The sequence below is a fragment of the Rana temporaria genome, chromosome 12 (genome assembly GCF_905171775.1).
Source record: "Rana temporaria chromosome 12, aRanTem1.1, whole genome shotgun sequence".
Taxonomy (NCBI): Eukaryota; Metazoa; Chordata; class Amphibia; order Anura; family Ranidae; genus Rana; species Rana temporaria.
The window spans coordinates 132,149,113-132,177,084 of NC_053500.1; the positions used below are offsets into that span (position 1 = coordinate 132,149,113).

The window sequence follows — 27,972 nt, forward strand, 5'->3', positions numbered from 1 at the left end:
AAAGCCGTCAGGAAAGTATCGGCTTATTCTGAATCTTCGGTCTCTATATCAATCGATCCGATACAAACACTTCAGGATGGAGACAGTCTTCTCTATCAAGAATCTGCTTTACCCAAACTGTTTTATGGCCACGTTGGACCTCAGGGATGCTTACCTACATGTCCCGATCCATCCGGCTTTCCAGAGATTCCTGAGAATAGCAGTAAAGATGGGATCGGAAATCAGGCACTTCCAGTTTCAGGCCCTCCCCTTCGGTCTGTCCTCTTCCCCTCGTATCTTCACAAAGGTATTGGGGGAAGCGCTGGCGCCACTAAGATTAAAGGCGATAACTATCATCCCTTACCTGGACGATCTATTAATAGTGGCAGAGTCCCGCCAGAAATTACTAGCAGATCTTCAGACTGTACTCGACTTCCTTCAATCCCTGGGCTGGTTGATAAACAGGGAAAAGTCTTCCCTAGATCCAGCCCAGAAGGTGAAGTACCTGGGTTACGACTTTTGCTCAGTAGTCCAAAAAGTTTTTCTCCCAGAAGAGAAGGTCTCCAAGATGGTGCAAGCAGTGTCAGCCTTACAGACCAATCAGTTGGTTTCACTGAGGGAAATTTCAAGGACGGTAGGTCTCATGACCTCGTGTTTCCCTGCGGTACCATGGGCAAGGTTCCATCAGAGACCATTGCAGAGATTCCTTCTGGAAAATTGGGACGGGGACGCCAGGTCCCTAGAGTCAAAAGTTTGGTTACCGACCAAGGTAAAGAGAAGTTTGTGGTGGTGGAGGAAAAATCTGCACCTAACAAAAGGCCTGCCTTGGTCCATCTCGATATCCAAGAGGATCACGACGGACGCAAGTGCCTGGGGGTGGGGAGCCCACCTCAAAGACCAGGTCGCACAGGGGAAATGGTCCTTGAAGGAAGCAAGAGCCTCATCGAACCAGAGGGAGCTGCTAGCGGTGCAAAGAGCCCTGCAAGCTTTTCAATCGGAGGTCAGGGGTCACAATCTCCAGATCCTGTCAGACAACATTGCGACAGTGGCGTACCTCAACAAACAAGGAGGCACGAGGAGTCGAATTCTTCAAGGAATCGCACAAAACATTTTGTCTTGGGCAGAAGTAAATCTAGGCTCAATTTCAGCAGTGCACCTGAAGGGGACGCAAAACAGTTTGGCAGACTACCTCAGTCGCCACAGGGTGGAGCGAGACAATTGGTCACTTCATCCAGAAGTCTTTTTGGAGATCACCAACAAATGGGGTTGTCCCGAAGCGGATCTGTTCGCAAATCAGGACAACCGCAAAACAGAGGAGTTCTTTTCTCTAAACCCAGAGGATCGATCACTGGGGATAGATGCCCTGGCGAATCCGTGGCCCTTCAACCTCTGCTACGCATTTCCGCCAATCAGACTCATTCCGGAAGTGCTCCGGAAGTTTCTCCTAGAAGAAACAGATCTTATTCTGATCGCCCCCTTCTGGCCCAAGAGGCCATGGTTTTCCCTGCTACAGTCTCTGGTCTCGGAGCCTCCACTGAGACTTCAGAACAGAGAGGACTTGCTGTCGCAGGGTCCAGTGTCACACCCACAGGTGGTTTCATTAAGCTTGACAGCTTGGTATCTGAAGAGAAGATACTGAAGGCTCAGGGGTTTTCTGACAAGGTGATTAGAACCTTGGTAAATTGCAGAAAACCAGTCACTAGAGCCATCTATTCCAAGGTTTGGAAAAAGTTTAATTCATGGTTGTCTGAAAACCAAAGATCAACGCATGATGTTCCTTCTATTTTGGAATTTTTTCAAGAGGGTGTCGACAAGGGTCTTTCAGTTAGTACCTTAAAGGTACAGGCGGCAGCTATCAGCGTTTTCCTCCAGTTTTCTCTTTTGGAAAATCCCATGGTAGCTAGATTCTTTAAATCCATTTCAAGGGCCAGGCCAGTAGTGGTAAGAAGTTGTCCAACTTGGGACCTGTCCCTGGTACTTCAAACTCTGGTAGAGTTTCCCTTTGAGCCTTTGGAGGATATTTCTGTTAAATTACTTACCTTAAAAACTATTTTTTTAGTAGCTATTACCTCAGCTCGTAGAGTAAGCGAGTTACAGGCCTTATCAGTAAGGGAGCCTTTCCTCACGATTTTTGAGGATCGAGTTGTATTGAAAACTGATCCAGGTTTTTTGCCTAAGGTAGCTAGTACATTTCACAGATCACAAGACATTGTACTGCCATCCTTTTGTAGTTCACCACAGGGTGATCAGGAAAAGAAATTTAGTTTTTTAGATGTAAGAAGAACCCTTCTTGCATATTTGGAGGTCACCAAGGTCTTCAGGAAGACAGACGCTTTATTTGTCCTTTTTTCAGGTACACACAAAGGTAAAGGTGCATCTAAAGCCACATTGGCTAGATGGATTAAGCAGGCCATCTCAGAATCCTATAAAATCAGAGAAGTTCCTACACCTTTTGTTACAGCACATTCAACAAGAGCTTTGGCTGCATCTTGGGCTGAGAGGGCTGGTGCTTCACCAGAACAAATCTGTAAAGCTGCCACATGGTCCAGTTATTCGACCTTTATTAAACATTATCGCCTGGATCTGCTATCCGCTCAAGAACAGGCGTTTGGTCGAAAGGTCCTTCAGGCAGTTGTCCCACCCTAGACTGGTAAGTTCTGGCTCATCGTCTCATGGGCTGTCCTGGAAGACGCTTGAGAGAAAAGCTGAGTTAGGCTTACCGGTAACTCCTTTTCTGAGAGTCTTCCAGGACAGCCGGATTCCCACCCGGTTTTGTTGTATGGAAGTTATGTGTTATTAATGCATATGTTTTTCAGGGTAGTCCTACGGTTCTCGAGAAGACTGGCATGGGGCCTGGAGGACCGCCCTTTTATCTGGTGGGGGTTAACGTGTTTCCTGTCCTGGTAGGAGGAGCCCTAGGTCTCATGGGCTGTCCTGGAAGACTCTCAGAAAAGGAGTTACCGGTAAGCCTAACTCAGCTTTTTTAAAACTACTGATGTAATGTTATATTTATGGGTGGAACTCCACTTTAATTTCTGACAGCAGGATATCTCTTCTAACCCCTCTATGTCCTATACAGGTCAGCAGGGCGGATTCTGTATGCTGTGCATCATGCAAAACCATCTCATCCAAGCCTTTGCAAATAGTGGAAATGCCATCAAGCCCATCGCCTTCATCCGAGAACTAAAGAGTAAGCACGCTACTGCAAGAGTCTATTGGTTGTAGTGTAAAGAACAGGTGATGGCTGATGTCACGGAGCAAGCCTAAGCTCTTCAGCGATCCCGACAATAATGTCAGGATTCACTCGGTTGCCTATCCGGCAGCTGGCTTGGCCTCTCAGCAAATCGCTTAGAGCTTGAGCCAGCCCCCCCCCCCCCCCCCATAGCCTGGTGCTCCAGTGAGCACTGGAGGGGGAGAGCATAGAGAAGGTGACTCGGTCATCGCAACCGAGAACTGAGCGATCAGCAGTCATGTGATTGCTCAGCTCTTGGTCTTGGAGCCAGCGTTGGGACAGCTGCAGCATGAAACTGATGCTGCATCCTAATAGGTTATTATGTTTTTTTTAATTTTGTAATCCAGCACTTCACTTTTAAGGGATTTGTATAGACATGACCGACATTTACTCTCAAACCACCCCACCAAGTATGTCCCAGCTACTGGGAGATCAGTGTAACGGTCAGGGGTTTACACCAGGGCTCGACAAATCGCCAGGTCGCCATGGCGACTAGAAATAGGGTCCTGGCGACTTGGCTTGGAAGGGGGGCAAAAAAAAAAAAAGAATTTTTGTGAGCTGGCGCCATCTGGTGGTGGCCGTTGGTATTACAAGTTAAACAGCAATTCTAATGTAACATTTCACTATTTTCACTGCCATCTTCTTCCCTCTAATTAGAACCCCCAAACATTATATATATTTTTTATCCTAACACCCTACAGAATAAAATGGCAATCGTTGCAATACTTTCTGTCACGCCGTATTTGCGCAGCGGTCTTAAAAGCGCACTTTTTTGGGAAAAAATTACACTTTTTTTTAATTAAAAAATAAGACAACAGTAAAGTTATCCCAATTTTTTTTTATATTATGAAAGATAATGTTACGCCGAGTAAATTGATACCTAACATGTCACGCTTCAAAATTACGTCCGCTCGTGGAATGGCGACAAACTTTTACCCTTTAAAATCTCCATAGGCGACGTTTAAAAAAATTCTACAGGTTGCATGTTTTGAGTTACAGAGGAGGACTAGGGCTAGAATTATTGCTCTCGCTCTACCAATCACGGCGATACCTCACATGTGTGGTTTGAACACCGTTTACATATGCTGGCTCTGCTCACGTATGTGTTCGCTTCTGCGCGCAAGCTCGTCGGGACGGGGTGCGTTTTCTGGCTCCTAAGTTTTTTAGCTGGCTCCTAGATTCCAAGCAAATTTGTCAAACCCTGGTTTACACCGTTTACGATATTCCATTCCACCAACCCAAGGCGGCTTATCCGACACTCCACAATCCAGCAGACACGATCCATATGGATTTTCCCAGAATAACGAGACACAAGTTCTGTTCTCTGGTTCCAAACGAATGAATACTTTAATGGTAAACTCAGCTCTTCTTATACAGTTGGCAACCAAATATGGACAATGACTCAACTCCACCCACAACATGACACAAGGAACTTCAATACACATTCCTTTAGATAATGACATTCAGATAATCTACATAAACGAATTACTAATCATAAGAATATTTTTTTACTATCCTTGTACTTTATATGCAATGTCATTTCCTGTGAACGTGTATATGGCTAATTAAAACCTTTAAAAAAAAAAAAAAAAACGAATTACTAATCATTACCCAGACGTTCTGACTCTGCAATAAGCTATTCTCACCTGCTACACAATATACATTCCTTTTGTAGACGTAATTGACATGCTAATCCACTACAGCTGAAAAGTCAGTCATCTGACCTTTCAGACTGCCAACCCCCAACACATCTATCATCAATAGACTTTCACACAATTAAATATCTTAGGAGCCAGACTCAATAAACACCTCAACAGTATGTGTCTCCACATGAATGAGTCACTCTCCTATTGACCTGTTGGGGTCAGAATTAATCACCTGTAAAATTTCAAGATATCCTGCAATACATGAATTATTGTTACTGTCCCATTTCATGTAATCCGAGATATCATTTCTCAGTCATCCTATGCCCCTATTGGACATAGGATGCCCAGACATATGCATTACGTTTATGAATTTTAAATGTAGGTTAACATAGGTGTTTGTTTTACTTTTGTAATGTAGGAATTGCTCGTCACTTTCGATTTGGGAGCCAAGAAGATGCTCATGAGTTCCTTCGTTATACTATTGATGCCATGCAGAAGGCCTGTCTGAATGGATATGCCAAGTAAGAGACCAGCACTTCTTTTGTAAGCATGTTACTTGTGTTAGTTTGACAGCATTGTACAGAGCTTGAAGGAGAAGTATAGCCAAAACGTTTTGGCTGTAATTCTCCTATGGATCATAGGAGCGCAGTTCATTCTGCACTCCTGTGACCTCTTTTCAGCCGACAGCGGGCTGCCTAACATCACAGAGCTGATCCAGGCTCTGAAAAGATCCCAACCATATGGTCGGGATTCACCCAGAACCCTGGACCGTCACCTGGTTCAGCCTCCCAGCACATCACTGTTTGCCTGAGCCTACCCCTGACGCTCCCTCCACAGCTCAGTGCTGCAGTGAGCACTGGAGGGGACAGCAGAGAGACAGTTACTGACCGTCATGGTTCTGTGCTCAGAGGGAAGGGTGAGAACTGAGCAATCAGTGGTTATTACCGTATTTATCGGCGTATACCGCGCACCTTTTTGCCCTGAAAATCAGGGCAAAAACGTGGGTGTGCGATATACGCCGATACCCGCGCCGAGTTTGAATACTGCGCCGGCATATACCGAGCGCAGTACACTCGTGTGTAGTCTGGAAGGCTCTGCTCCTCTCGCGCTCACGTCCTGGACATACAGGACGTGAGCGCGAGAGTAGCCGAGCCTGCCCGACTATACACAAGTGTACTGCGCTCGGTATATGCCGGCGCAGTATTTTAACTCGGCGCGGGGAGGACGCCGCAGAAGGATGCCGGACCCGACGAAGAGGACACCCGAAGACGCCGCCGATGGACGCCGCGCAAGACACCAAAACTGTAAGTACTAAAATCTTTTTTTTTTTACAGGAATGTTGGGTCCACTATAGGGGTGCACGCTATACGCCGGAGCGCGCAATACCCCGATAAATACGGTATTTGCTTGGTTCTCACTACAGAGCAGGCGGCGGGACAAATGCAGCAGATCAGAATCAATGCTGCATCCACCTATGTGGATGTTTGTTTTTTTATTTTAAAGTGTTTTTTTATTTATTTTTTATTGTGTATAATAATTTAAAGGGACACTAAACTATATATATCCTTTATTCTCCAAAAATAATCCATGCAATCCACTAATTGATGTCCCTGTAATCCATTTTCTAAGAAATTGTTTCTTGCTCTGTATTTCTGCTTCTTTGTACTGTTCTATGTGAGTTCCCAAACCTCTCAGTTCTGTTTGTATGGAACAAGCAGTGCATCATTGCACTGCTCTATACACACTACAAATCCCATAGTCCATCTCAGGAGTGAGCAGAAGGGAGAGTGGTAACAGTCCTACATACAGTGGGACCATGGAGAACGAAAGTAGCCGCAGAAGTCTGATCACCGTAACAAAAACAAAAAACGAGGAGTTTGGAGGAGGCTGAGAGCAATAGAAGGAACTTTTTGGGTTAAGAATACATACTGAAATCGACTTTTTTTTTTTTTTTGTGTCATTTTAAAAGAATAGCCTTTAAAAAAATAAAAATAAAGCAATTCTACAAACCTAGGTGAATGCAGCATTGATACGATGCATCTGTCCCCCTCTGCAGTGAGAACGGAGTGATTAAGCAATGCTGATCAATCAGTTCTGCCCCCTTCACTCTGAGCACAAAGCTGTGACTGTCAGTCAGGGGCTTTTTTCTGCTCTCCCCTCCAGTGCTCACTGGAGTGCTGGGCGGGCTGTGGAGGGGTGGGAGGGGCCGGCTCTCAGCGGTTCGCTGAGAGGCTGAGCCAGGTGACGGTTCAGGCTTCTGGGTGGATCCTGACCAAATGCTTGGGATCTTTTCAGAGCCTTAGCTGGCTCTGTGACATCAGCTGACAGCGGGCCTTTAGCCCTCTGTTGGATAAAAACAGGTCACAGGAGTGCAGAACGAACTGCATTCCTGTGATCCATAAAAGTATCGCCAAAAAAGGTTTAGCTAGATTCATGTACGGTGTCCTAACTTTGCGGCAGCGTAGCTTAGCGTGTTTAGGCTACGTCGCCTTAAGTTAGCGAGCCAAGTACTTGATTCTCAAAGTACTTGTCTGCTAAGTTACGGCGGCGTAGCCTAAAGCGGGCGGGCGTAAGGGCGCCTAATTAAAATTTGTCTGAGGGGGTGTGTTTTATGATAATGAGGCTTGACCCGACGTGATTGAGGTTTTTTTTTATTAACTGCGCATGCGCCGGGCGCCTACATTTCCCAGTGTGCATTGCGGCTAAGTCCGCCGCATGGGCCTATTGATTTCGCCGTGGACGTAAACGACGTAAATCCCTATTCACGGACGACTTGCGCAAACGACGTAAAATTTTCGAATTTCGACGCGGGAACGGCGGCCATACTTAACATTACTATTCCATCTATTTAACGGAATAACTTTAGGCGGCCTATCTCTTACGGAAACGGCGTATCTGTACTGCGTCGGCCGGGCGTACGTTCGTGAATAGGTGTATCTAGTGATTTACATATTCTACGCCGACTGCAATGGAAGCGCCACCTAGCGGCCAGCCTAAATATTGCACCCTAAAATAGGATGGCGCAAGCCGTCGTATCTTAGATCGGTTTAAGTGTATCTCTGTTTGAGAATACACTTAAACTTATGTCGGCGCAGATTCAGATTTAGGTCGGCGTATCTACTGATACGCCGACCTAACTCTTACTGAATCTAGCTAGTTGTGCATAGCCAAAAAGAAACAGAGGCTGCTGCAGTGTTACTATGTTTACAAAGTTATACTGTTGGCCGAAAAAAAGGGAAGGACGTACCCATACGGGATTTTTCCAAGGGGGGGGGGGGGCCATTCTGCCGCAGTAAATCTAAGTGAGCCGGTCGGGAACCCGGGTAAAGAATTGATGTTTCAGCTGATAGTATTTTTAAATTAAGTTTGTTTTATGAGAAATGATTGTAAAATATTTACCTCCTCTCTTTAGGTTGGATCGACAAAGTCAAGCTACGACTTTGGTGCATCAGATATTTGGGGGTTACTTGCGCTCTCGAGGTAAGAGACTAATGAAGGCGTTTAATGATGTGATGCTTAATAGTCATTTTAAGGCTTAATTTCCATGGACGTTTTTACAGCCACTTTTTTTAGCCTTTTTTACAGCTTAAAAACGCCTGTCCATGTTTGTTTGTTTATTTTTGAGCTGGAGCTCAAAAACGCTGCAGTAGCGTTTTTGCGCGTTTTTGAGCGTTTTTTAACGTCAAAAACGTCATGGTGGGCATGAGGCCATAGACTAACATGGAGAGACGTTTTTAAGCTGCAAAAAACACTCAGAAAAGTGGCTGTAAAAACGTCCATGGAAATGAAGCCTTAGGTCCGTATAAAAGTGATATTTCACTGTGGGCTACCACTACAAGTCAACTATTAGCTCCTTATATCCCTCAACGACCCTTACAATAGGATCTCCCTGCCTTATGTCCTCTCTCTGTCCTGCCCTTGTTGTCTGCTGTCATAGCAGGGGTGCCGCTATTCCTTTTGTTGCATTCTCTATGTAAGTTAAGCAGGTAAGTACAACAGCAGTGTGCAATCTGAGTGTAGTATTTTAACAGATTTATTATGATGATGCTCAGTCTCGCAACAAGAGGGAACCTCAGACCAATAGGAGTACTGGGTGGATTGATAAACCTGCAGAACCAAGAGAACACTCCGGGGGGCACCAAACTAAGTGCAGCATTAAAGCGGGGGTTCACCCTAAAAAAACTTTTTTTTTTTTTTCTAGCATGCCATCAAGCATACTAGCGCGATCTACAGTACACCTTTCTTTTATTTTTTGGCGCCGTACTTAGTTTACTGCCGTAGCGAAGTTTCAGACTCCCCGCGGGGAATGGGCGTTCCTATGCAGAGGGAAGATGATTGACGGCCGGCTATGGTGCGTCACGCTCCCCGAAGATAGCCGGAATAGGACTTGCCTCTTCACGGCGCCTGCGCAGTCAGCTCCGATGTCTGTGCGCAGGCGCCGTGAAGAGGCAAGTCCTATTTCGGCTATCTTCGGGGAGCGTGACGCGCCATAGCCGGCCGTCAATCCTCTTCCCTCTGCATAGGAACGCCCATTCCCCGCGGGGAGTCTGAAACTTCGCTACGGCAGTAAACTGTAAGTACGGCGCCAAAAAATAAAAGAAAGGTGTACTGTAGATCGCGCTAGTATGCTTGATGGCATGCTAGAAATTTGTTTTTAGGGTGAAACAACGCTTTAAGTACTGAGAAAATACTTGTACATTGGTAACTCGCATGGAAAGAAGAGATGGCACTGTTTGTAACCTGTGAGCGGTCGGCTCATGCATCTGGGATGGGGAGCTTAATTCCACAACTTGCAGCCTGGAAAGTCCGGATGTCAGGCTGGATGTCAGCTTAGAATGAGCTTGAGAAAGAGGCTTTGGCGGCCTTGAAACGCGTAGCTACGCCCCCCAAGCATCCAGATGACATCACTTTCGTTCTGCTCTTCATCCCACAAGAAGCTCTTTGCCTTCTTGTTGTTTTCCACTTCCTCATCTAATAAATTACTGGAACCAATCCCCTGTTTAGCTCTCTGTAGCAGCTGAAAGCTGGCTTCTTCTCCTCCCCCTCCCGTTGGCTTTCAACTGCTGCAGAGAGAGCCATACAAAGGATCGGTTTCTGTAACTGTCCCACTCCCCCACCACACTGATCACCCTCCCTGTGCACCATACATTTTTCCCCTGCTGCCCCGCCCCCCCCCCCCCCCCCCCCCCGTGTGCCTCCTCCTACCCCTGCAGTCCTACCGACTTCCCTCCTCTCCTTCCTGCTGGCAGCTGCAAACACACAAAGGATCCTTCAAAATTGAGTAAGGGGGAAGGGTCTGGTAAATGTCATTTACCAGCCCCTTCCTTTCCTGAATGAACACAATGTGTGATCGGTACCGATCACTCACTATTCATTCAAAACTGAAGCATTGGCTGTATCAGGTTGTCTTTATGGTGCCCTGACAGGTACACCTGTGAAAGTGCTTATCCTACATTTAGGATTATACATGGTAAGAAGGTGGCCAATGCTCTAAATTTACCAGCTTCTGGCAATATTCATGGAATATTGATGACAATACTCAAAAATTGAAACTACACTGAGGAATCGGCATTAAAGTGTTACTAAACCCACAACAGTAAAATCAGTGTGTATATGCAGTAAAGCATGCTTGTTATACTCACCATGGAACCTAAGGGGTTGATCCCCTGCATTGTGTATAAAGGCTGTTTGATCCTGTCTGCTCTGATCCTCCTCGTCTTTAACTGACTACAATCCATCTCCTGACAGAACAGAGCATTAGGAGTCAGGCTGCACATGCTCAGTTTGGTGTGTATTGTTAGAGAGTTGTTTTTTTTTTTTTCCCTTGGGAGAGTGCATGTGATTAGCACAGGGCCAATCAGCACTGTCCAGACAGAGCGTCAGGGTAGAATAAAAACTTCTCCTACAAGCTTAAGCAGACACTGATAGAAGTCACAAGACTGCTATATACTGCTGTTGAAAAAAGGTATTTAGTAGTTTATAATTACTAAAACTATTGCATGTCTGTGTACTGTGGGAGACCAGATCTAGTGAGTGCAAGCTCCTGGGTTTAGTAACACTTTAAAGGAGTTGTAAAGGCAGACATTTTTTTTTTTATCTTAATGCATTCTATGTGCATTAAAGCGGGGGTTCACCCTAAAAAATCTATATACCATTAGATCCAGCATACTGCTGACATCTGCAGTATGCTGGCCCCCCCCCCCCCCCCCCCCCCCCCGCTGTACTTACCGTGTTATCGTAGTTTTCCGGGTTCTCTCTGCCCCGGGGAGTAGGCGTTCCTAAGACAAGGCGAAGATGATTGACGTGCTGGTAAAGCGCCTCACGCCTTCCGAAAATACACAAAGTGGGACTTGGCTTTTTACGGCGCCTGCGCAGTCAGCTCTACACGGCAGGCGCAGGCACCGTAAACAGCCGAGTCTCACGTCGTCTATTTTCGGAAGGCATGACGCGCCTCCTGGGAGGATCAACACTCACTCCCAGGAGACATTGCGCAGAGCTCCCCATCGGGGAAAAGGAGCGACACGCCCACTCCCCGCAAGGAAGAAGACCCGGAAGTGAGGCTGAAGACAGGTAAGTGTACAGATTAAAAAAAAAAAAGACAACGCTACAAGCCTTTATTAAGGCTGCAGATAGCATAGCTAGGAAGTTCAGTTTTAGGGTGAACCTCCGCTTTAAGATAAAAAGCCTTCTGTGTGCAGCAGCCACCCCTCTTACTTCCCTGAGGGCCATCTCTGTCCAGCGCTGTCCACGAGTGTCTCAACCGTCTGAGATCCTCTTTCCTGATTGGCTGAGACACAGCAGGTGCCATTGGCTCTCGCTGCTGTCAGTCAAAGTCAACTAGCCAATCAGGAGAGTGAGGGGGCAGAGCGGAGTCGGGCTCCATGTCTAAATGGACACAGGGAGCTGCGACTCAGCTTGGGTGCCCCTATAGCTAGCTGCTTGCTGTGGGGGCACTCAACAGGAGGGAGGGGCCAGGAGCAGCAAAAAGGGACCCAAGAAGAGGAGGATCTGGGCTGCTCTGTGCAAATCCACTACACAGAGGAGGTAATGTAAAGCGTTTTTCATTTTTTTTTCCCCCTATAAAAAATAATACTTTACAATCGCTTTAACCCTCAAAGTTCGTAGTCATCATAGTAAGTTGAAATCTAATTGTCGATTTATTTCCAATTGTTAAATGTATCTGCTGTCTTCTAGTGAAATGCTCCGTCTGTAAGAGCGTGTCTGACACCTTTGATCCATATCTGGACGTCGCACTGGAGATACGGGTAAGGTTTTTATTATTGACAAATGAATAATTTCAAAGATCAATGTAGAGTTGTGACTATATAAAAAAAATGAGTACAGCCCTCAAATTCCACTCGCCAGTGGAATTTGATGGCCAGTGAGGGTGGGCTGTCTGGGAGAGAGGGGGGCGGGGGTGAGGCGAGCACCGCCGGCAGGCAGGGTCCTTCTCCCAGTGATCGCAGAGGGTAAGAGAGAGGAGAGCCGCGTGCCGTGTTTAGCGCCTGTGACTCCCTTCACCATAAGAACGATCCTAACGGCTGTTCAGACGCTTGCTCGTTCTAAGGCCCCGTACACACGACCAAACATGTATGCTGAAACTGGTCCGCGGGCCAGTTTCAGCATACATGTTCGGTCGTGTGTAGGCGCGAGCGGGCCGAATTCCAGCAAACATTTGCCCGCCGGGCCTTTTCCCAGCAGACAAATATTCCTGGACGTGTTTTAAAACCGTCCGCTGGAATCCTGCCCGCTCGGACATGTACGGTCGTCAGTACAGACCTACCGTACATGTCCGAGCGCCCGCCGTCCCTCGCATGCGTCGAATGACTTCGACGCATGCGTGGAAGCCTTTAAATGGCAGGCCCGCCCACGTCGCCGCGTCATCATCGCGGCGACGACGCGGACACGCCCCGCGTAATGTTTACGCGCGGACTTCTGTACGATGGTTAGTACAGCCATCGTACAGAAGCCCTCTGGCAGGCATGTACGGTGAAAACGGTCCGACGGACCGGTTTCACCGTACATGTTTGCTCGTTAGTACCCGGCCTTACAGGTGGCAGGAGGGGAAGTACCCCCTCCCACCGCTCTCTGGTGCTTCTACTGACTCGCCCCTGCGATCGGTGAGTTAAAGAAGGAACTGACTGGTGCCGGATGCTGATCATAGAGATTTCCAGTGGACCAGATGGTCCCTGGAGTCTATGATCGTTCGGAGGCCGGCCGTGATGTTATGACATCACGCCGGCTCCTGCATTGCAAAAAATGGTGCCGCCTCAGCTGGGAAGCTAAAATCTATTTTTTATTTTTTTTATTTCAGGCTTCCCAGCCTAGAGGTGCGATCTGGGGACTTATTGACCCCATATCTCACTGTAAAGAGGACCTGTCGCACACTATTCCTATTACAAGGGATGTTTACATGTAATAGGAATAAAAGTGATACAAAATTAAATTAACGATAATAAATAAATAAAATATGGCGCCCCTACGCAGAAGCAAACGCATACATATGTCGCACCCACATAAACTGTGTTTGAGCCACACATGTGAGGTATCGCCACGAACGTTGGTTGCTAGAGAAATAATTCTATCCCTAGACCTTCTCTGTAACTCAAAACATGTAACCGGTACAACATTTTAAAATGTCGCCTATGGAGATTTTTTCAAGTGTATTCTCAATCCCCGCTACAAATTACATTTGGGAGAATCACATTAAAAAGCACTTCACATAAAATGGCAGTAGCCGGCTCACTACCGCACTCAGCGAGACTCTTGGGTGACAACACGGGCTCGGCTCTCTCTCCTACAGAACAGAGGCCACAGAAGAGTATTGTTATAGTTCTAAGAAAGAGATTTTTATTTTTTGGTAGCATTTGAAATTCATTGCTAGTAATCGATCTTCAAGGACAGGCCTGACCCAAATTTACCCCCTCACCTCCTTCATCCCTCCAGAGCAGTGATGGCGAACCTTGGCACCCCAGATGTTTTGGAACTACATTTTCTTTGGTGTTCATGCACTCTGCAGTGTAGTTGAGCATCATGGAAAATGTAGTTGCAAAACATCTGGGCAGTGTTGCCAACCTACCAGATTAAAATTTACTGGCACGACACCCGAAATTTACTGGCGCAGCCACATTTTTACTGGCATTTCACAAAAGTTACAAAACTACATTTCTAGGTGCAAATTTCAGTATTTAGGCTTTAAACAAGTACGCTAGGCAAATAGCAATGTGATTTAAGGTAGATAAGGTAAAAAAACATATTTTTGTTATTCGATATAATAAGGGCAAATTATTTAGTCACATCACCCCCTGCCTCCACCCCCTCTGCAACCTACACCCCCTGCCTTCACCCCCCTCTGCAGTGCCTCCAATCTCCCCCTGCCTCCAATCTCCCCCTGCGGTGCCACAAACAACCCCTGTCTCCATCCCCACCCTCTGCGATGCCACCATCCCCCTCTGCGGTGCCACCAACACCCCCTGCCACTAACACCCCCTGCCTTCAATCTCCCCCAGACCCCCTGCCTCCAATCACCCCCTGCCTCCATCATCCCCTGCCTCCACCCCCCTCTGTGGTGCCACCAACAAGCCCTGTCTCCATCCCCCACCCTCTGCGGTGCCACCAACACCCCCTGCCTCCAATCTCCCCCTGCCTCTATTGCCCCCTCTGAGGTGCCACTGCAGCCACCATCTTCCCCTGCCTCCAATCTCCATGCGCAGTTCCAAGCCGAGCCGATCTCGGCTATTTTTACTGGCACATTTCTGCAACCACAGACATTTACGAACGGGGGAAAAAAGTGCCCGTTTTTACGAACTGTCCGTAAAAATACGGACGGTTGGCAACACTGCATCTGGGGTGCCAAGGTTCATCATCACTGCTGTAGATCATGTCCCAGCAGTCACTGTTCTCTTGTGCCTGTAGTGACAAAAAAGCTTTCATTACTCCTTGTGATGCCATCCCTGGACTTGTACAATTCTCATTGAAGAAGCTGCTGGAAGGAGGGCTCAGCAGGGGTACCTTTGCTTGGTTTCTATGGATGTTGGTACATCCCTCCCCCCCTAGGGCAGTGATGGTGAACCTTGGCACCCCAGGATTTTTGGAACTACATTTCCCATGATGCTTATGCATCCTGCTGTGTAGTGGAGCATCATGGGAAATGTAGTTCCAAAAATCCTGGGGTGCCAAGGTTCCCCATCATTGCTACATTTCTGAATTTCTTATGGAGCATTAGGCAGTGGGATTGTTTTTCTGCAAAAGAAAATGCATGTGGAGAGATTTCTGGGAGATTAACAGATTTTCTTTTATGTACTTGCAGTATATGTAAATGGATGGGAATTCTTTCTTTTTCTTTTTTTTTTTTTTTCTTTCTTCTTCCTTCCTTCAGATTGTAAGGATCTTTTTGTTTCTTGTTGCAGCAATCGGCCAACATAGTGCGTGCTTTAGAACTTTTCATCAAGTCTGATGTGCTGAGCGGAGAGAACGCCTACATGTGTGGCAAGTAAGAGCCGTTCTGTTACTCTTCATCTATGCAGTTAACAGAGTTCTGGGTAAATAACATGATGTGCACACAGTGAGTGCAGGGTGCTGAGCAGTGTGGCACCGCGGTACCCACTTTAAGAGGTGCTCCTTGCTCACGCCTGGTCACTGCTATATATCTGAGCTTAAGACCCTGGGACATGTTACATGTTCCAAAGGTTGAACTTATCCTCTGATTATTGCTGTAGCCCATATTTTATGTTTTAGCTATTGCCGTATTAAATGCTGGCTTTTATAAATACTTTTTGGGCTCAAACTCGCACATTTTGTGGCTGGCGGGGGTCGCCTTTTGATGATCATGAATTCAATGGTGGTGAATCAATCGGTGTCATTTAAATCACATGGAAGAGATTGTCGTATTTACTGCTTTATAAATACTCAGCTTTGTGTCAAACTTGTACAGATATAAAATATCTTACAGTCGATTTCTTCTCTGTAAGGTGTAAGAAGAAGGTTCCGGCCACTAAAAGGTTCAGCATTCATCGGGCTTCCAATGTCCTCACACTGTCGCTAAAACGATTTGCTAACTTCAGTGGCGGCAAAATAACAAAGGTCGGTAAAATAAATGTTCATATTTTATATGTATATATATTTTATATATATATATATATATATATATATATATATATATATATATATATATATATATAAAAAAATGTGTGTGTAAAATATATATATATATATATATATATATATATATATATATACACACACACACACACACACACACACACACACACACACACACACACACACACACACACACACACGCAATACATATGCACAAAAAGGGCATTCTAAAGTGTAAATGACATCTGCACTTTGCTTCCTGTCTTCTGTAGGATGTCGGTTACCCAGAATTTTTGAACATCCGTCCGTATATGTCTCAGTGCAATGGAGACCCGGTTATGTATTCTCTCTATGCAGTCCTTGTGCACTCTGGGTACAGCTGCCATGCTGGACACTACTATTGCTATGTCAAAGTGAGTAGTATTGCATATCTTTTATGTAGTCTTAGGGCCCATGTCAATAGGCACTGTTTTTTTTTTTTTTTTAGATTTGATGTACGTTTTTAATGTTAAAGCGGTTGTATACCCACACACACACTTTTTTTTTTTTTTTTAAAAACCTGTAAGGCAAAAGGCGTATTGAGCTAGTATGCACCACATACTAGCTCATTATGAAATACTTTCCTTAGAACGAGGCGTCGGCAGCTGATCCCGGTCACTGCCGAGAAAGCGGATATTTCCCCTTGGCGTGTCTTCCTTGTTCGCGGCTCCGGCGCTGTGATTGGCCAGGGCCGTGATGTCGTCACTTCTGTGCGTGGGAGACTTCTTTCCAGCAGCGTCTGCTGGACCTTCACAGCGCGTGTGCGCCGCTGACCTCAGCAGCTGCATGCAAAGTGAATATCTCCTAAACCATGCAGGTTTAGGAGATATTCATTTTACCTACAGGTAAGCCGTATGTCTTACCTATAGTTAAAAATGCAAAAAAAGGGTATGCAACCACTTTTAAATGCAGGTCAGTGACATCCCATTGACTTTCACTGGGTGCCACACATGGCGGTTCCGAGGCTATTTTTGACCTGCTTTGTGTTGTGCTGTGTTCCTGAGGACGCAGAATTTCCTATTAAAGTCATACTAAAGCTTTGTTATATATATATATATATATATATATATATATAATGTGTGTATATATGTAATGCAGTGCCGTAACGCTAAAAAATGACCTGGTCACGAAGGGGATAAATCTTCCGGAGGGCAAGTGGTTAATATTACACCTCTGATCACAGCCAGCTCTCCTGTCTGTCTGTACAATCTTGATTGGGCTTCGTAGACCATGAATAGCGTTCTGTCCTCCGCAGTAATGCCGCAGCGGCTTCCTGGTCGTCAGGTTACCTTCCTTAGTTGCCATGGGAACCTGGTGGCCTAGATTTATTCAGCTTTAGTTGATGCCTGTTGAAAGCGCTAGGAGACGGGAACTGTTGTGAAATGTATTTGACGTGGATTTTTTTTTTTTTTTCCCTCTTCTTTAGGCCAGTAACGGGCAGTGGTATCAGATGAATGATTCGCTTGTTCATGCCAGTAACATCAAGGTCGTTCTGAATCAGCAGGCTTATGTACTCTTCTATCTGAGGTATTGTTATAGCAGAACTATGAATTCACAGCATTCTCTAAAACAGCAGGAACTGCTGTTTTGTGTTGTAATTGCAGTATGAGGATAATGAGGTCCATTAACCACTTAATGACCGCCCTATAGCGGGTTTACTGCTACAGGGCAGCACCTGTGCGCCAGATTATCTATATATTTATGTGATCAGGCTCTTCCGTGTAGGGTGCGCATGCACACGGCCAGCGGCTTTCTCCAATCACACACAGCGGGAGCCGATCGGCAGGTAGGGCGGACTAAATGTCCGCCGGCACCTACCGATGATCCAGCAGAGAGGCAGATCAGCGGTCTGCCTATGTAAACAAGGCAGATTGCCGTTCTGTCAGTAAGGAAGGCATGGTCTTCCTATAGTAAAAGCACCTCACCCACTGTAGAAAAACACTGGCTGGGCACACCTTTAACCCTTTGAGTGCCCCTGATGTTAACCACTTACCAGCCAGTGTCATTAGTACAGTGACGCATTTTTTTTTTTTTTTTTTTTTTTTCAGCACTGATCACTGTATTGGTGTCACTGGTCCTCAAAAAGTGTCAGTTAGTGACTGAATGTCCATCGTAATATGTCGCCTATCGCCGCCATTGCCAGTTTTTTTTTTATACGGCTGGGTCTCTCAATCGCAGTGCTCTGCTCGGCTGTGTTGCTCAGTCGCAGTGCTCTGGCCGCCCGGCCGGGTATCTCAATCACAGTGCTCTGCCCGGTTGTGTTGCTCAGTCGCAGTGCTCTGGCCGCCCGGCCGGGTATCTCAATCACAGTGCTCTGCCCGGTTGTGTTGCTCAGTCGCAGTGCTCTGGCCGCCCGGCCGGGTCTCTCAATCGCAGTGCTCTGCCCGGTTGTGTTGCTCAGTCGCAGTACTCTGGCCGGGTCTCTCAATCACAGTGCTCTGCCAATCCGGCCGGGTCTCTCAATCGCAGTGCTCTGCCCAGCTGTGTTGCTCAGTCGCAGTGCTCTGGCCGCCCGGCCGGGTCTCTCAATCACAGTGCTCTGCCAATCCGGCCGGGTCTCTCAATCGCAGTGCTCTGCCGGCTGTGTTGCTCAGTCACAGTGCTCTGCTCCGCCCGGCCGCATTGCTCAGTCACAGTGCTCCGCCCAGCCGCGTTGCTCACATAATGTAAACACTTTAACGTGCATGGTCTTGGACGCGGATGCACTTTAAAAAGCTTTGGTCCCTTTATACTAAATTGGCAAAGTGACTTTAATCCCCTGTTCTCCAGCAGCACATACCTTTCCTTCATTCCCTTGTTGCTCTGATCGGCTGTCAGGAATGAAAAAAAATGCCTTGTTCTTCTCAGTATGGAGGAGCATGCAACTCACCCTGTGTGACAGCTCTGGGGTATTCACCAGCGCAGTCATATAGGGTGGGCTATGGCTCTGTAGAGACTCTTATTTAAGTGACCCAGGGATCACATGGGCAGATTTTCTTCTTGCAGGTGAATAGATTGGCAGGGGACAGAAAGGGGGGTGGTGTGCCCTGCATGGACACACCACAGGTTTTCTTTAGGTTGAACCCGTGAAATAGTATACTTGGTAATTTCTGCTTGTTCTATGTGGTCAGAAATCTTTCTTCCCCAGGCTTCCAGAATCCAGAAAGAGTTTTGATGGTTCGGCGTGTAAAGTGCCAAATGCTCAAATTTCTCGCCCAAGCTCTGTTCCTCCAACTATCAAGAAGACGTTCTCTAATGGTAGTCTGTCATCCCCGCTGATTGGGAAGGTGAGTGACTCCTACCCTGAAACACAAACTTTTAAGAGATCTCAAGTTTGCAATCTTCGAGAAACCTTAGAAAACAGCAGGTTATTTAACCCACCTGTGTCTATTGGCATTGGGTGTTCTTTTCTCCTGTCACGTTCTTTCTTCTACCATCCTACTTCCAGAGACCAGACGGAGTACACGAGAAGAAGTCACCGATGGATGACATTGGGGTTCCAGTGTGCCGTACATATCCTTTGGTCAGCAGCAAAGAACACAACGGAGTTCCCCGCCCTAGGCCCCTAAGTGCCAGCCCTTCTCCAAAGCTCAGCTCGAAAACCTCCTACTCTCCTTGTCTTTTGGATGATCACATGAGTCGTGTGAAGAAAGCTGCCAAGTTCAAGGCATCTCACGAATCGAACGAAGCGAAAATGCAAGAGGACCCCAAGTCTAGTTGGGATACCACCAGCCTGAGCTCGATATCCACCTCCAAAACCTCCAACGAAAACCTTGACTCCCAGGAAGACGCCAACCAAAAACTGGAAGAGGTGAAAAATGTAAAGCCGCAAGAACCACTCTTAAATGAACAGGCTGTGCCCCTGGGCACCTCCGCCATCAGGAATGTTCCATCGCCATGCTGCAGCCCTCCTATGGAAGCCGTTCGGACGGGGCCAAACTGCACTTTAAAGTCCAAGTCCCCCACCTTGGCCAGTGTGTGTGAAGCTTTGACGACCATGTCGCCCCCACCCGCCAAAAAGCTGGCTCTGTCAGCCAAAAAGGTTAGTTCCTGTGAAGACTTGATCGTTTTTTTTTATTTTTTGTTTTGCTGAACCGTTGAGATGGTTTTACCAAGTTCTACAAAAAACAGAGGAAAATTGGTGTCTGCTTAGCTTGAGGAAGTGGAAGGAAGATTCTGGCTTTTGTGGCCAAAGCCTTCAGCCACTGTGTATAGGTGTCCTCTTCCTATAGATGTGTGTATGTCCAACCAAAATATATATATATATATATATATATATATATATATATATATATATATACATACACACATACACACACACACACACACACACACACACACACACACACACACACACACACACACACACACACACACACACACACACACACACACACATATATATATATATATATATATATATATATATATATACATACATACATACATACATACATACATACATACATACATATACATATACATACATACATACATACATATATATACACACACATATGTGTATGTATGTATATATATAATGTTTTTTTTTATTCTTCTGAAAGCTCTTGATTAAAGGGGTTGTAAAGGTACAATTCCCCCCCCCCCCCTAAATGGCTTCCTTTACCTTAGTGCAGTCCTCCTTCACTTACCTCATCCTTCCATTTTGCTTTTAAATGTCCTTATTTCTTCTGAGAAATCCTCACTTCCTGTTCTTCTGTCTGTAACTCCACACCGTAATGCGAGGCTTTCTCCCTGGTGTGGAGAAAGCCTCTTGAGGGGGCGAGCTGGAGAGTCAGGACTCCCACTAACGCACAGCTCCTTTCTCTAGCTGCAAAGTAGAGAGTGTCCTGACTTGCCTGCTCGCCCCCTCAAGAGGCTTTCTCCACACCAGGGAGAAAGCCTTGCATTACGGTGTGTAGTTACAGACAGAAGAACAGGAAGTGAGGATTTCTTAGAAGAAATAAGGACATTTAAAAGCAAAATGGAAGGATGAGGTAAGTGAAGGAGGACTGCACTAAGGTAAAGGAAGCTATTTAGGGATTTTTTTTTTTTTTTTAAATGTCCTTATTTCTTCTGAGAAATCCTCACTTCCTGTTCTTCTGTCTGTAACTACACACAGTAATGTGAGGTTTTCTCCCTGGTGTGGAGTGTCGTGCTCGCCCCCTCCCTTGGACTACAGAAGAGTCAGGATGCCCACTAACACACAGCTCCTTTCTCTGCAATGTAGAGAGCATTCTGACTCTCCTGTAGTCCAAGGAAGGGGGCGGGCACGACACTCTACACCAGGGGAGAAAGCCTTGCATTACTGTGTGGAGTGTCATGCTCGCCCCCTTCCTTGGACTACAGGAGAGTCAGGACGCTCTCTACGTTGCAGATAGAGAAAGGAGCTGTGTGTTAGTGAGCGTCCTGATTCTCCTGTAGTCCAAGGGAGGGGGCGAGCACGACACTCCACACCAGGGAGAAAGCCTTGCATTACTGTGTGTAGTTACAGACAGAAGAACAGGAAGTGAGGATTTCTCAGAAGAAATAAGGACATTTAAAAGCAAAATGGAAGGATGAGGTAAGTGAAGGAGGACTGCACTAAGGTAAAGGAAGCTTTTTAGGGAAAAAAAAAAATGTACCTTTACAACCCCTTTTAAGGATAAGCTCCGGCGTGTTTACACACCCCAAGTGCAGAGCCGCCAGGAAGTTGGCACTGTGCTGCGCTAATCGTAGGCAGTGAGACATTGTCCCGATGCGCAGCTGCAGAGATCGGGAAATGTCTCGCTGCCTGTGATTAGCGCAGCACAGTGCCGACTCTCTGGGGTGTGAACACGCCGGAGCTCATCCTTACTCTTGATCAACTATGAAGCCCCTGGAAGCTGGAAATGACTGAAGTAGACACCACTACTCCCAGGGATCTCTACTAGCTTCCGAGTCCCGTGCCGAGTGGCTGCGCTATAAACACAGAAGGCCAACCGCTCAGCACAGGCGCCATTTGCTCTGCACTTTTTCATAAATGCAAAGTGTTCTCTAATGGGGTAAAATGGGAGAGCGTGACATCTCTGCCCTATACCTATGGGGAAATACCTATGTATTCTTGGTGAATAAGTTGGAGTTTGCATTCATGTAATTTTGGTATAATATGTATTGCATACTGTCTTTGTTGTATATCAAGAATGCACTGATGCCAAGCATTTCTACGAGTATTGGTAAATCCTCCCGATACCGAAACTGATACTTTGCAGTGCGATTTGCATTAAAATGGATGTAAACCCGAATTTTTTTATTTTTCTTTTGCTGTCACAATGTAGAGTATAATTCTGAAAATATCATCTGTGCCCAGTCTTGCCACAAAGAGTTAATCCAGCTCTGAGCAATCCTCTTTTTTTTTTTTTTTTCTTTTTTCAGTGAGATAAACGGACAAACAGGAGAAACCTTTTGTCCGTTCTTCCTGCTGTGAGTGACAGGTTATTTACATATCTCATGGGCATTATTTTTTAACATTCCCATAGACACTCTCCTAAACCTTGTGGACAGCCTTCCCAGAAGGGTTGAAGGTGTTATAGCTGCAAAGGGCGGGGCCAACTCAATGTTCAACCTTACGGACTAAGACTGGGATGCCATTAAAGTTAAAGCGGGGGTTCGCCCTAAAAACTATTGTCTAACATTAGAGCCAGCATACTAAGGATATTTACTGTATGCGGGTCTTTTTTTAATTTTTTTATTTTTTTCTCCGTACATACCGTTATATTGTCATTTTGTCCAGGGCTTCCGGGTTCGGATGACTGCGGGACTGGGCGTTCCTATCCCTGCCTCAGGGTTCTGATGACTGCGGGACTGGGCGTTCCTATCCCTGCCTCAGGGCTCTGATGACTTCGGGACTGGGCGTTCCTATCCCTGCCTCAGGGTTCTGATGACTGCGGGACTGGGCATTCCTATCCCTGCCTCAGGGCTCTGATGACTGCGGGACTGGGCGTTCCTATCCCTGCCTCAGGGCTCTGATGACTGCGGGACTGGGCGTTCCTATCCCTGCCTCAGGGTTCTGATGACTGCGGGACTGGGCGTTCCTATCCCTGCCTCAGGGTTCTGATGACTGCGGGACTGGGCGTTCCTATCCCTGCCTCAGGGCTCTGATGACTGCGGGACTGGGCGTTCCTATCCCTGCCTCAGGGTTCTGATGACTGCGGGACTGGGCGTTCCTATCCCTGCCTCAGGGCTCTGATGACTGCGGGACTGGGCGTTCCTATCCCTGCCTCAGGGCTCTGATGACTGCGGGACTGGGCGTTCCTATCCCTGCCTCAGGGCTCTGATGACTGCGGGACTGGGCGTTCCTATCCCTGCCTCAGGGCTCTGATGACTGCGGGACTGGGCGTTCCTATCCCTGCCTCAGGGCTCTGATGACTGCGGGACTGGGCGTTCCTATCCCTGCCTCAGGGCTCTGATGACTGCGGGACTGGGCGTTCCTATCCCTGCCTCAGGGCTCTGATGACTGCGGGACTGGGCGTTCCTATCCCTGCCTCAGGGCTCTGATGACTGCGGGACTGGGCGTTCCTATCCCTGCCTCAGGGCTCTGATGACTGCGGGACTGGGCGTTCCTATCCCTGCCTCAGGGCTCTGATGACTGCGGGACTGGGCGTTCCTATCCCTGCCTCAGGGCTCTGATGACTGCGGGACTGGGCGTTCCTATCCCTGCCTCAGGGCTCTGATGACTGCGGGACTGGGCGTTCCTATCCCTGCCTCAGGGCTCTGATGACTGCGGGACTGGGCGTTCCTATCCCTGCCTCAGGGTTCTGATGACTGCGGGACTGGGCGTTCCTATCCCTGCCTCAGGGCTCTGATGACTGCGGGACTGGGCGTTCCTATCCCTGCCTCAGGGTTCTGATGACTGCGGGACTGGGCGTTCCTATCCCTGCCTCAGGGTTCTGATGACTGCGGGACTGGGCGTTCCTATCCCTGCCTCAGGGTTCTGATGACTGCGGGACTGGGCGTTCCTATCCCTGCCTCAGGGCTCTGATGACTGCGGGACTGGGCGTTCCTATCCCTGCCTCAGGGTTCTGATGACTGCGGGACTGGGCGTTCCTATCCTTGGATTACATGATTAACGGCTTGTGAAACCGTTCCCCTGTCGCACAAGGCGCGTCACCAGATTTCCGGAAATAGCCGAGCTGCGAGTCGGCACTCTACGGCGCCTTCGCAGTCAGCTCTACGCGGCGGACGCCGTATCGTGCCGACTCGCAGCTCGGCTATTTCCGGAAATCTGGTGACGCGCGTTGTGCGACAGGGGAACTGTTTCCCAAGCTGTCAATCATCTAATCCAAGGATAGGAACGCCCAGTCCCGCAGTCATCAGAACCCTGAGGCAGGGATAGGAACGCCCAGTCCCGCAGTCATCAGAATCCTGAGGCGGGGATAGGAACGCCCAGTCCCGCAGTGATCAGAACCCTGAGGCGGGGATAGGAACGCACAGTCCCGCAGTCATCAGAACCCTGAGGCAGGGATAGGAACGCCCAGTCCCGCAGTCATCAGAACCCTGAGGCAGGGATAGGAACGCCCAGTCCCGCAGTCATCAGAACCCTGAGGCAGGGATAGGAACGCCCAGTCCCGCAGTCATCAGAACCCTGAGGCAGGGATAGGAACGCCCAGTCCCGCAGTCATCAGAGCCCTGAGGCAGGGATAGGAACGCCCAGTCCCGCAGTCATCAGAGCCCTGAGGCAGGGATAGGAACGCCCAGTCCCGCAGTCATCAGAACCCTGAGGCAGGGATAGGAACGCCCAGTCCCGCAGTCATCAGAACCCTGAGGCAGGGATAGGAACGCCCAGTCCCGCAGTCATCAGAACCCTGAGGCAGGGATAGGAACGCCCAGTCCCGCAGTCATCAGAACCCTGAGGCAGGGATAGGAACGCCCAGTCCCGCAGTCATCAGAACCCTGAGGCAGGGATAGGAACGCCCAGTCCCGCAGTCATCAGAACCCTGAGGCAGGGATAGGAACGCCCAGTCCCGCAGTCATCAGAACCCTGAGGCAGGGATAGGAACGCCCAGTCCCGCAGTCATCAGAACCCGGAAGCCCTGGACAAAATGACAATATAACGGTATGTACGGAGGAAAAAAAGACCTGCATACAGTAAATGTCCTTAGTATGCTGGCCAAGCCATGACGAAATTGGAAAAATCTGAGGTACAATCCTTGTAGAACTGTTTTTCTCCGTGTATTGTGTCTCTGACCTGTATTGAACTTTTGGTCGGTCCATACAAAGCTGATATTTGGGTAGGTATTGGACAGTAGTTGAGTCTTTTAGCTTCTTGCATCACTCGGGATTCACAAAAGAGTTCCCAGCTGGACTTCCTTTGCTCTTTCCTCTTCCTGCAGCAAAAGGAAGTCTTGATCTTTCTCTTCCGTTCATGGACGGACACAGCAGCATTGACCTTAGGGTTATATACCTTTCCTTTCAGGAGAGACTTGGGCAGAAAAAACAGCACTTAGGCTCCATTCACACCTAGGCGTATTGTCGCCTGTAGCGCGACGCTATTGCAGCCTGCAATACGCTGGAGGGGTGATTTAACATTGTCGGCTATGGAGATGGTTCACATCTCAACGCCGAAACGCTGTACGCCTGAAGCTCAAAACAAGTCCCGGACCTTTTTTTCAGGCGGCTTTCGGCATAGCCGACAATGTTGATCACCCCTCCGGCGTATGTTAGGCTTAAAAAACACTGCAATTTGTCGCTGCAAATTGCGGTAACATACGCCGCGTTCAGGTGTGAATGCAGCCTTAAAGTGTTGAACTTTCAGTACAGCACCTCCCAGGGGGCGGGTCCCCCGGGTACATCCCACTCTCTGCATGACGCAGCCCCAGTTCGTAAACAAGCAGTACAAACAAAGGAGGGGTGGGTGCTGTGTCCGTCCATGAACTCCGAGAAATGGTGAGTACAACAAATGTTTTTGCTGTGAATCCAGAAGCTCAGGGCCAAGACGGGGGGGATGGGTGGAGCTGGGAACTTGGTTGTCGGGTACTTCAATCTGGAATCCCTGAGAATCAAATATCAGATTTGTCTTGACTGATTTTGCTTTTATTTATTTTTATTTCCTTTTATTTTTTTTTATGTTTTCTAACAAGTATTTTTCTCACCCCATCACTGTTCCGTTGTCGTTTTTTGTGGCTTGGTTAAACCATTTCATTTGTCATACTGCCTTGCCATCTCTTCTGTGTCCTGGACATCTTTCTATATATATGTATACCCTTTTCTCCTTATACATATATATCGATGTGTGTGCAACTGGTCTAAACTATATCAAATCCCCCCCCACCCTCCTTTTCTTCCTTCATTCATTTTGATTTGTCACAAACCTCCCTTTTTTTCTTTACACCACCAAGATTTTATTTATGTCAATAACTACAGGGCAGCATGCTGCAGAAGGGAAGCAGAAATGACGTTTACTGCCCTCCGTCCCACTCCATCACCACCACCACCGGCTCTGCTCATCCCACCTCCGTCTCCCCTGGTCCCACCACACCCCAGCCGCTCCATAAGCATGGGTAAGTCAAGCTGCGCCTTCACCCCCCACCCTACTCAGTGTCTTTCACCCGCCAGCTTTCTGTGTTACCGTTCTTTGTGGAGCCTAAATGTTTGTTCCGTTAAATTCAATTGCAAAATATCTTATGTAAGCTTTAACGTGAAAATACCGTATTTATCAGCGTATAACACGCACCCTAACTTTAAAGCGGAGCTCCACCCTAAAGTGGAACTCCCGCTGATCGGAACCCTCCCCCCCCTCCGGTGTCACATTTGACACCTTTCAGGGGGGAGGGGGATGCAGATACCTGTCTAAAGACAGGTATTTGCACCCACTTCCGGCCACACAGTCTCGGGCAGACTGCGGGCAGGGCGACACACACAGATCCCGGTTCTTGCTGTGTCACGAGCGATCGTGGGTGCCCGGTGATCATCGCGCCTGCCGGCGATCTGCGATTTATATCTTCACTGCGATATTGTGACGGACACATCGCACACTTTTGACACATTTTTGGGACCATTCACATTTATGCAGTGATCCATGCTATAAAAATGCACTGATTACTGTGTAAATATGACTGGCAGGGAAGGGGTTAACACTAGGGGGCGATCAAGGGTTTAAATGTGTTCCCTAGGGTGTGATTCTAACTGTGGGGGGGGGACTGACTGGACAAGGTGATCCGATTGTTGTCTCCCCACGCATCGGGTCCCCAGTGACACAGCGGCGCGAACGCCCCCCCTAGTGGCTCGGAAAGGCGAAGATGTCATATGACGTCCGGCCAGAACGAGTGCCTCATCGTCCCGTCGTCCTAAGATGGCGGGCGGTAGGCTACTGGTTAAAGAGTCACTGTCACCTTGCTTGTTCAGGGATAAGTCAACAGTGTCTTTGCAAAGGGGGCCCCACCATCCCATTGATACTCACCTTGCCAGCACTCCCTCCGCCACTACTTCCTTTGTCACGGGTGGCACTAAAATCCACAATGTCAGCTGGTTGGACATCACTCCTACCCTGTCACTGTGGTGACATCCCTCCCTACCCTGTCACTGTGGTGACATCCCTCCCTACCCTGTCACTGTGGTGACATCCCTCCCTACCCTGTCACTGTGGTGACATCCCTCCCTACCCTGTCACTGTGGTGACATCCCTCCCTACCCTGTCACTGTGGTGACATCCCTCCCTACCCTGTCACTGTGGTGACATCCCTCCCTACCCTGTCACTGTGGTGACGTCCCTCCCTACCCTGTCACTGTGGTGACGTCCCTCCCTACCCTGTCACTGTGGTGACGTCCCTCCCTACCCTGTCACTGTGGTGACGTCCCTCCCTACCCTGTCACTGTGGTGACGTCCCTCCCTACCCTGTCACTGTGGTGACGTCCCTCCCTACCCTGTCACTGTGGTGACGTCCCTCCCTACCCTGTCACTGTGGTGACGTCCCTCCCTACCCTGTCACTGTGGTGACGTCCCTCCCTACCCTGTCACTGTGGTGACGTCCCTCCCTACCC

At 47.9% G+C, this 27,972-nt stretch overlaps 1 protein-coding gene across 2 annotated transcripts in view; it reads left to right on the forward strand.

The window, feature by feature from the left end:
• USP36 (ubiquitin specific peptidase 36) overlaps nucleotides 1-27,972 on the forward strand; it is a 54,045-nt gene that overhangs the window by 13,864 nt on the left and 12,209 nt on the right. For both annotated transcript variants that reach the window (XM_040330744.1, XM_040330743.1), the window contains exons 4-14: nucleotides 3,059-3,169; nucleotides 5,276-5,378; nucleotides 8,270-8,337; nucleotides 12,052-12,122; nucleotides 15,267-15,349; nucleotides 15,828-15,939; nucleotides 16,230-16,370; nucleotides 17,423-17,523; nucleotides 19,124-19,262; nucleotides 19,424-20,017; nucleotides 26,356-26,492. In XM_040330744.1, the coding sequence (XP_040186678.1) occupies nucleotides 3,059-3,169; nucleotides 5,276-5,378; nucleotides 8,270-8,337; nucleotides 12,052-12,122; nucleotides 15,267-15,349; nucleotides 15,828-15,939; nucleotides 16,230-16,370; nucleotides 17,423-17,523; nucleotides 19,124-19,262; nucleotides 19,424-20,017; nucleotides 26,356-26,492 (1,660 nt within the window). The remainder of the gene's footprint in view (nucleotides 1-3,058; nucleotides 3,170-5,275; nucleotides 5,379-8,269; nucleotides 8,338-12,051; nucleotides 12,123-15,266; nucleotides 15,350-15,827; nucleotides 15,940-16,229; nucleotides 16,371-17,422; nucleotides 17,524-19,123; nucleotides 19,263-19,423; nucleotides 20,018-26,355; nucleotides 26,493-27,972) is intronic.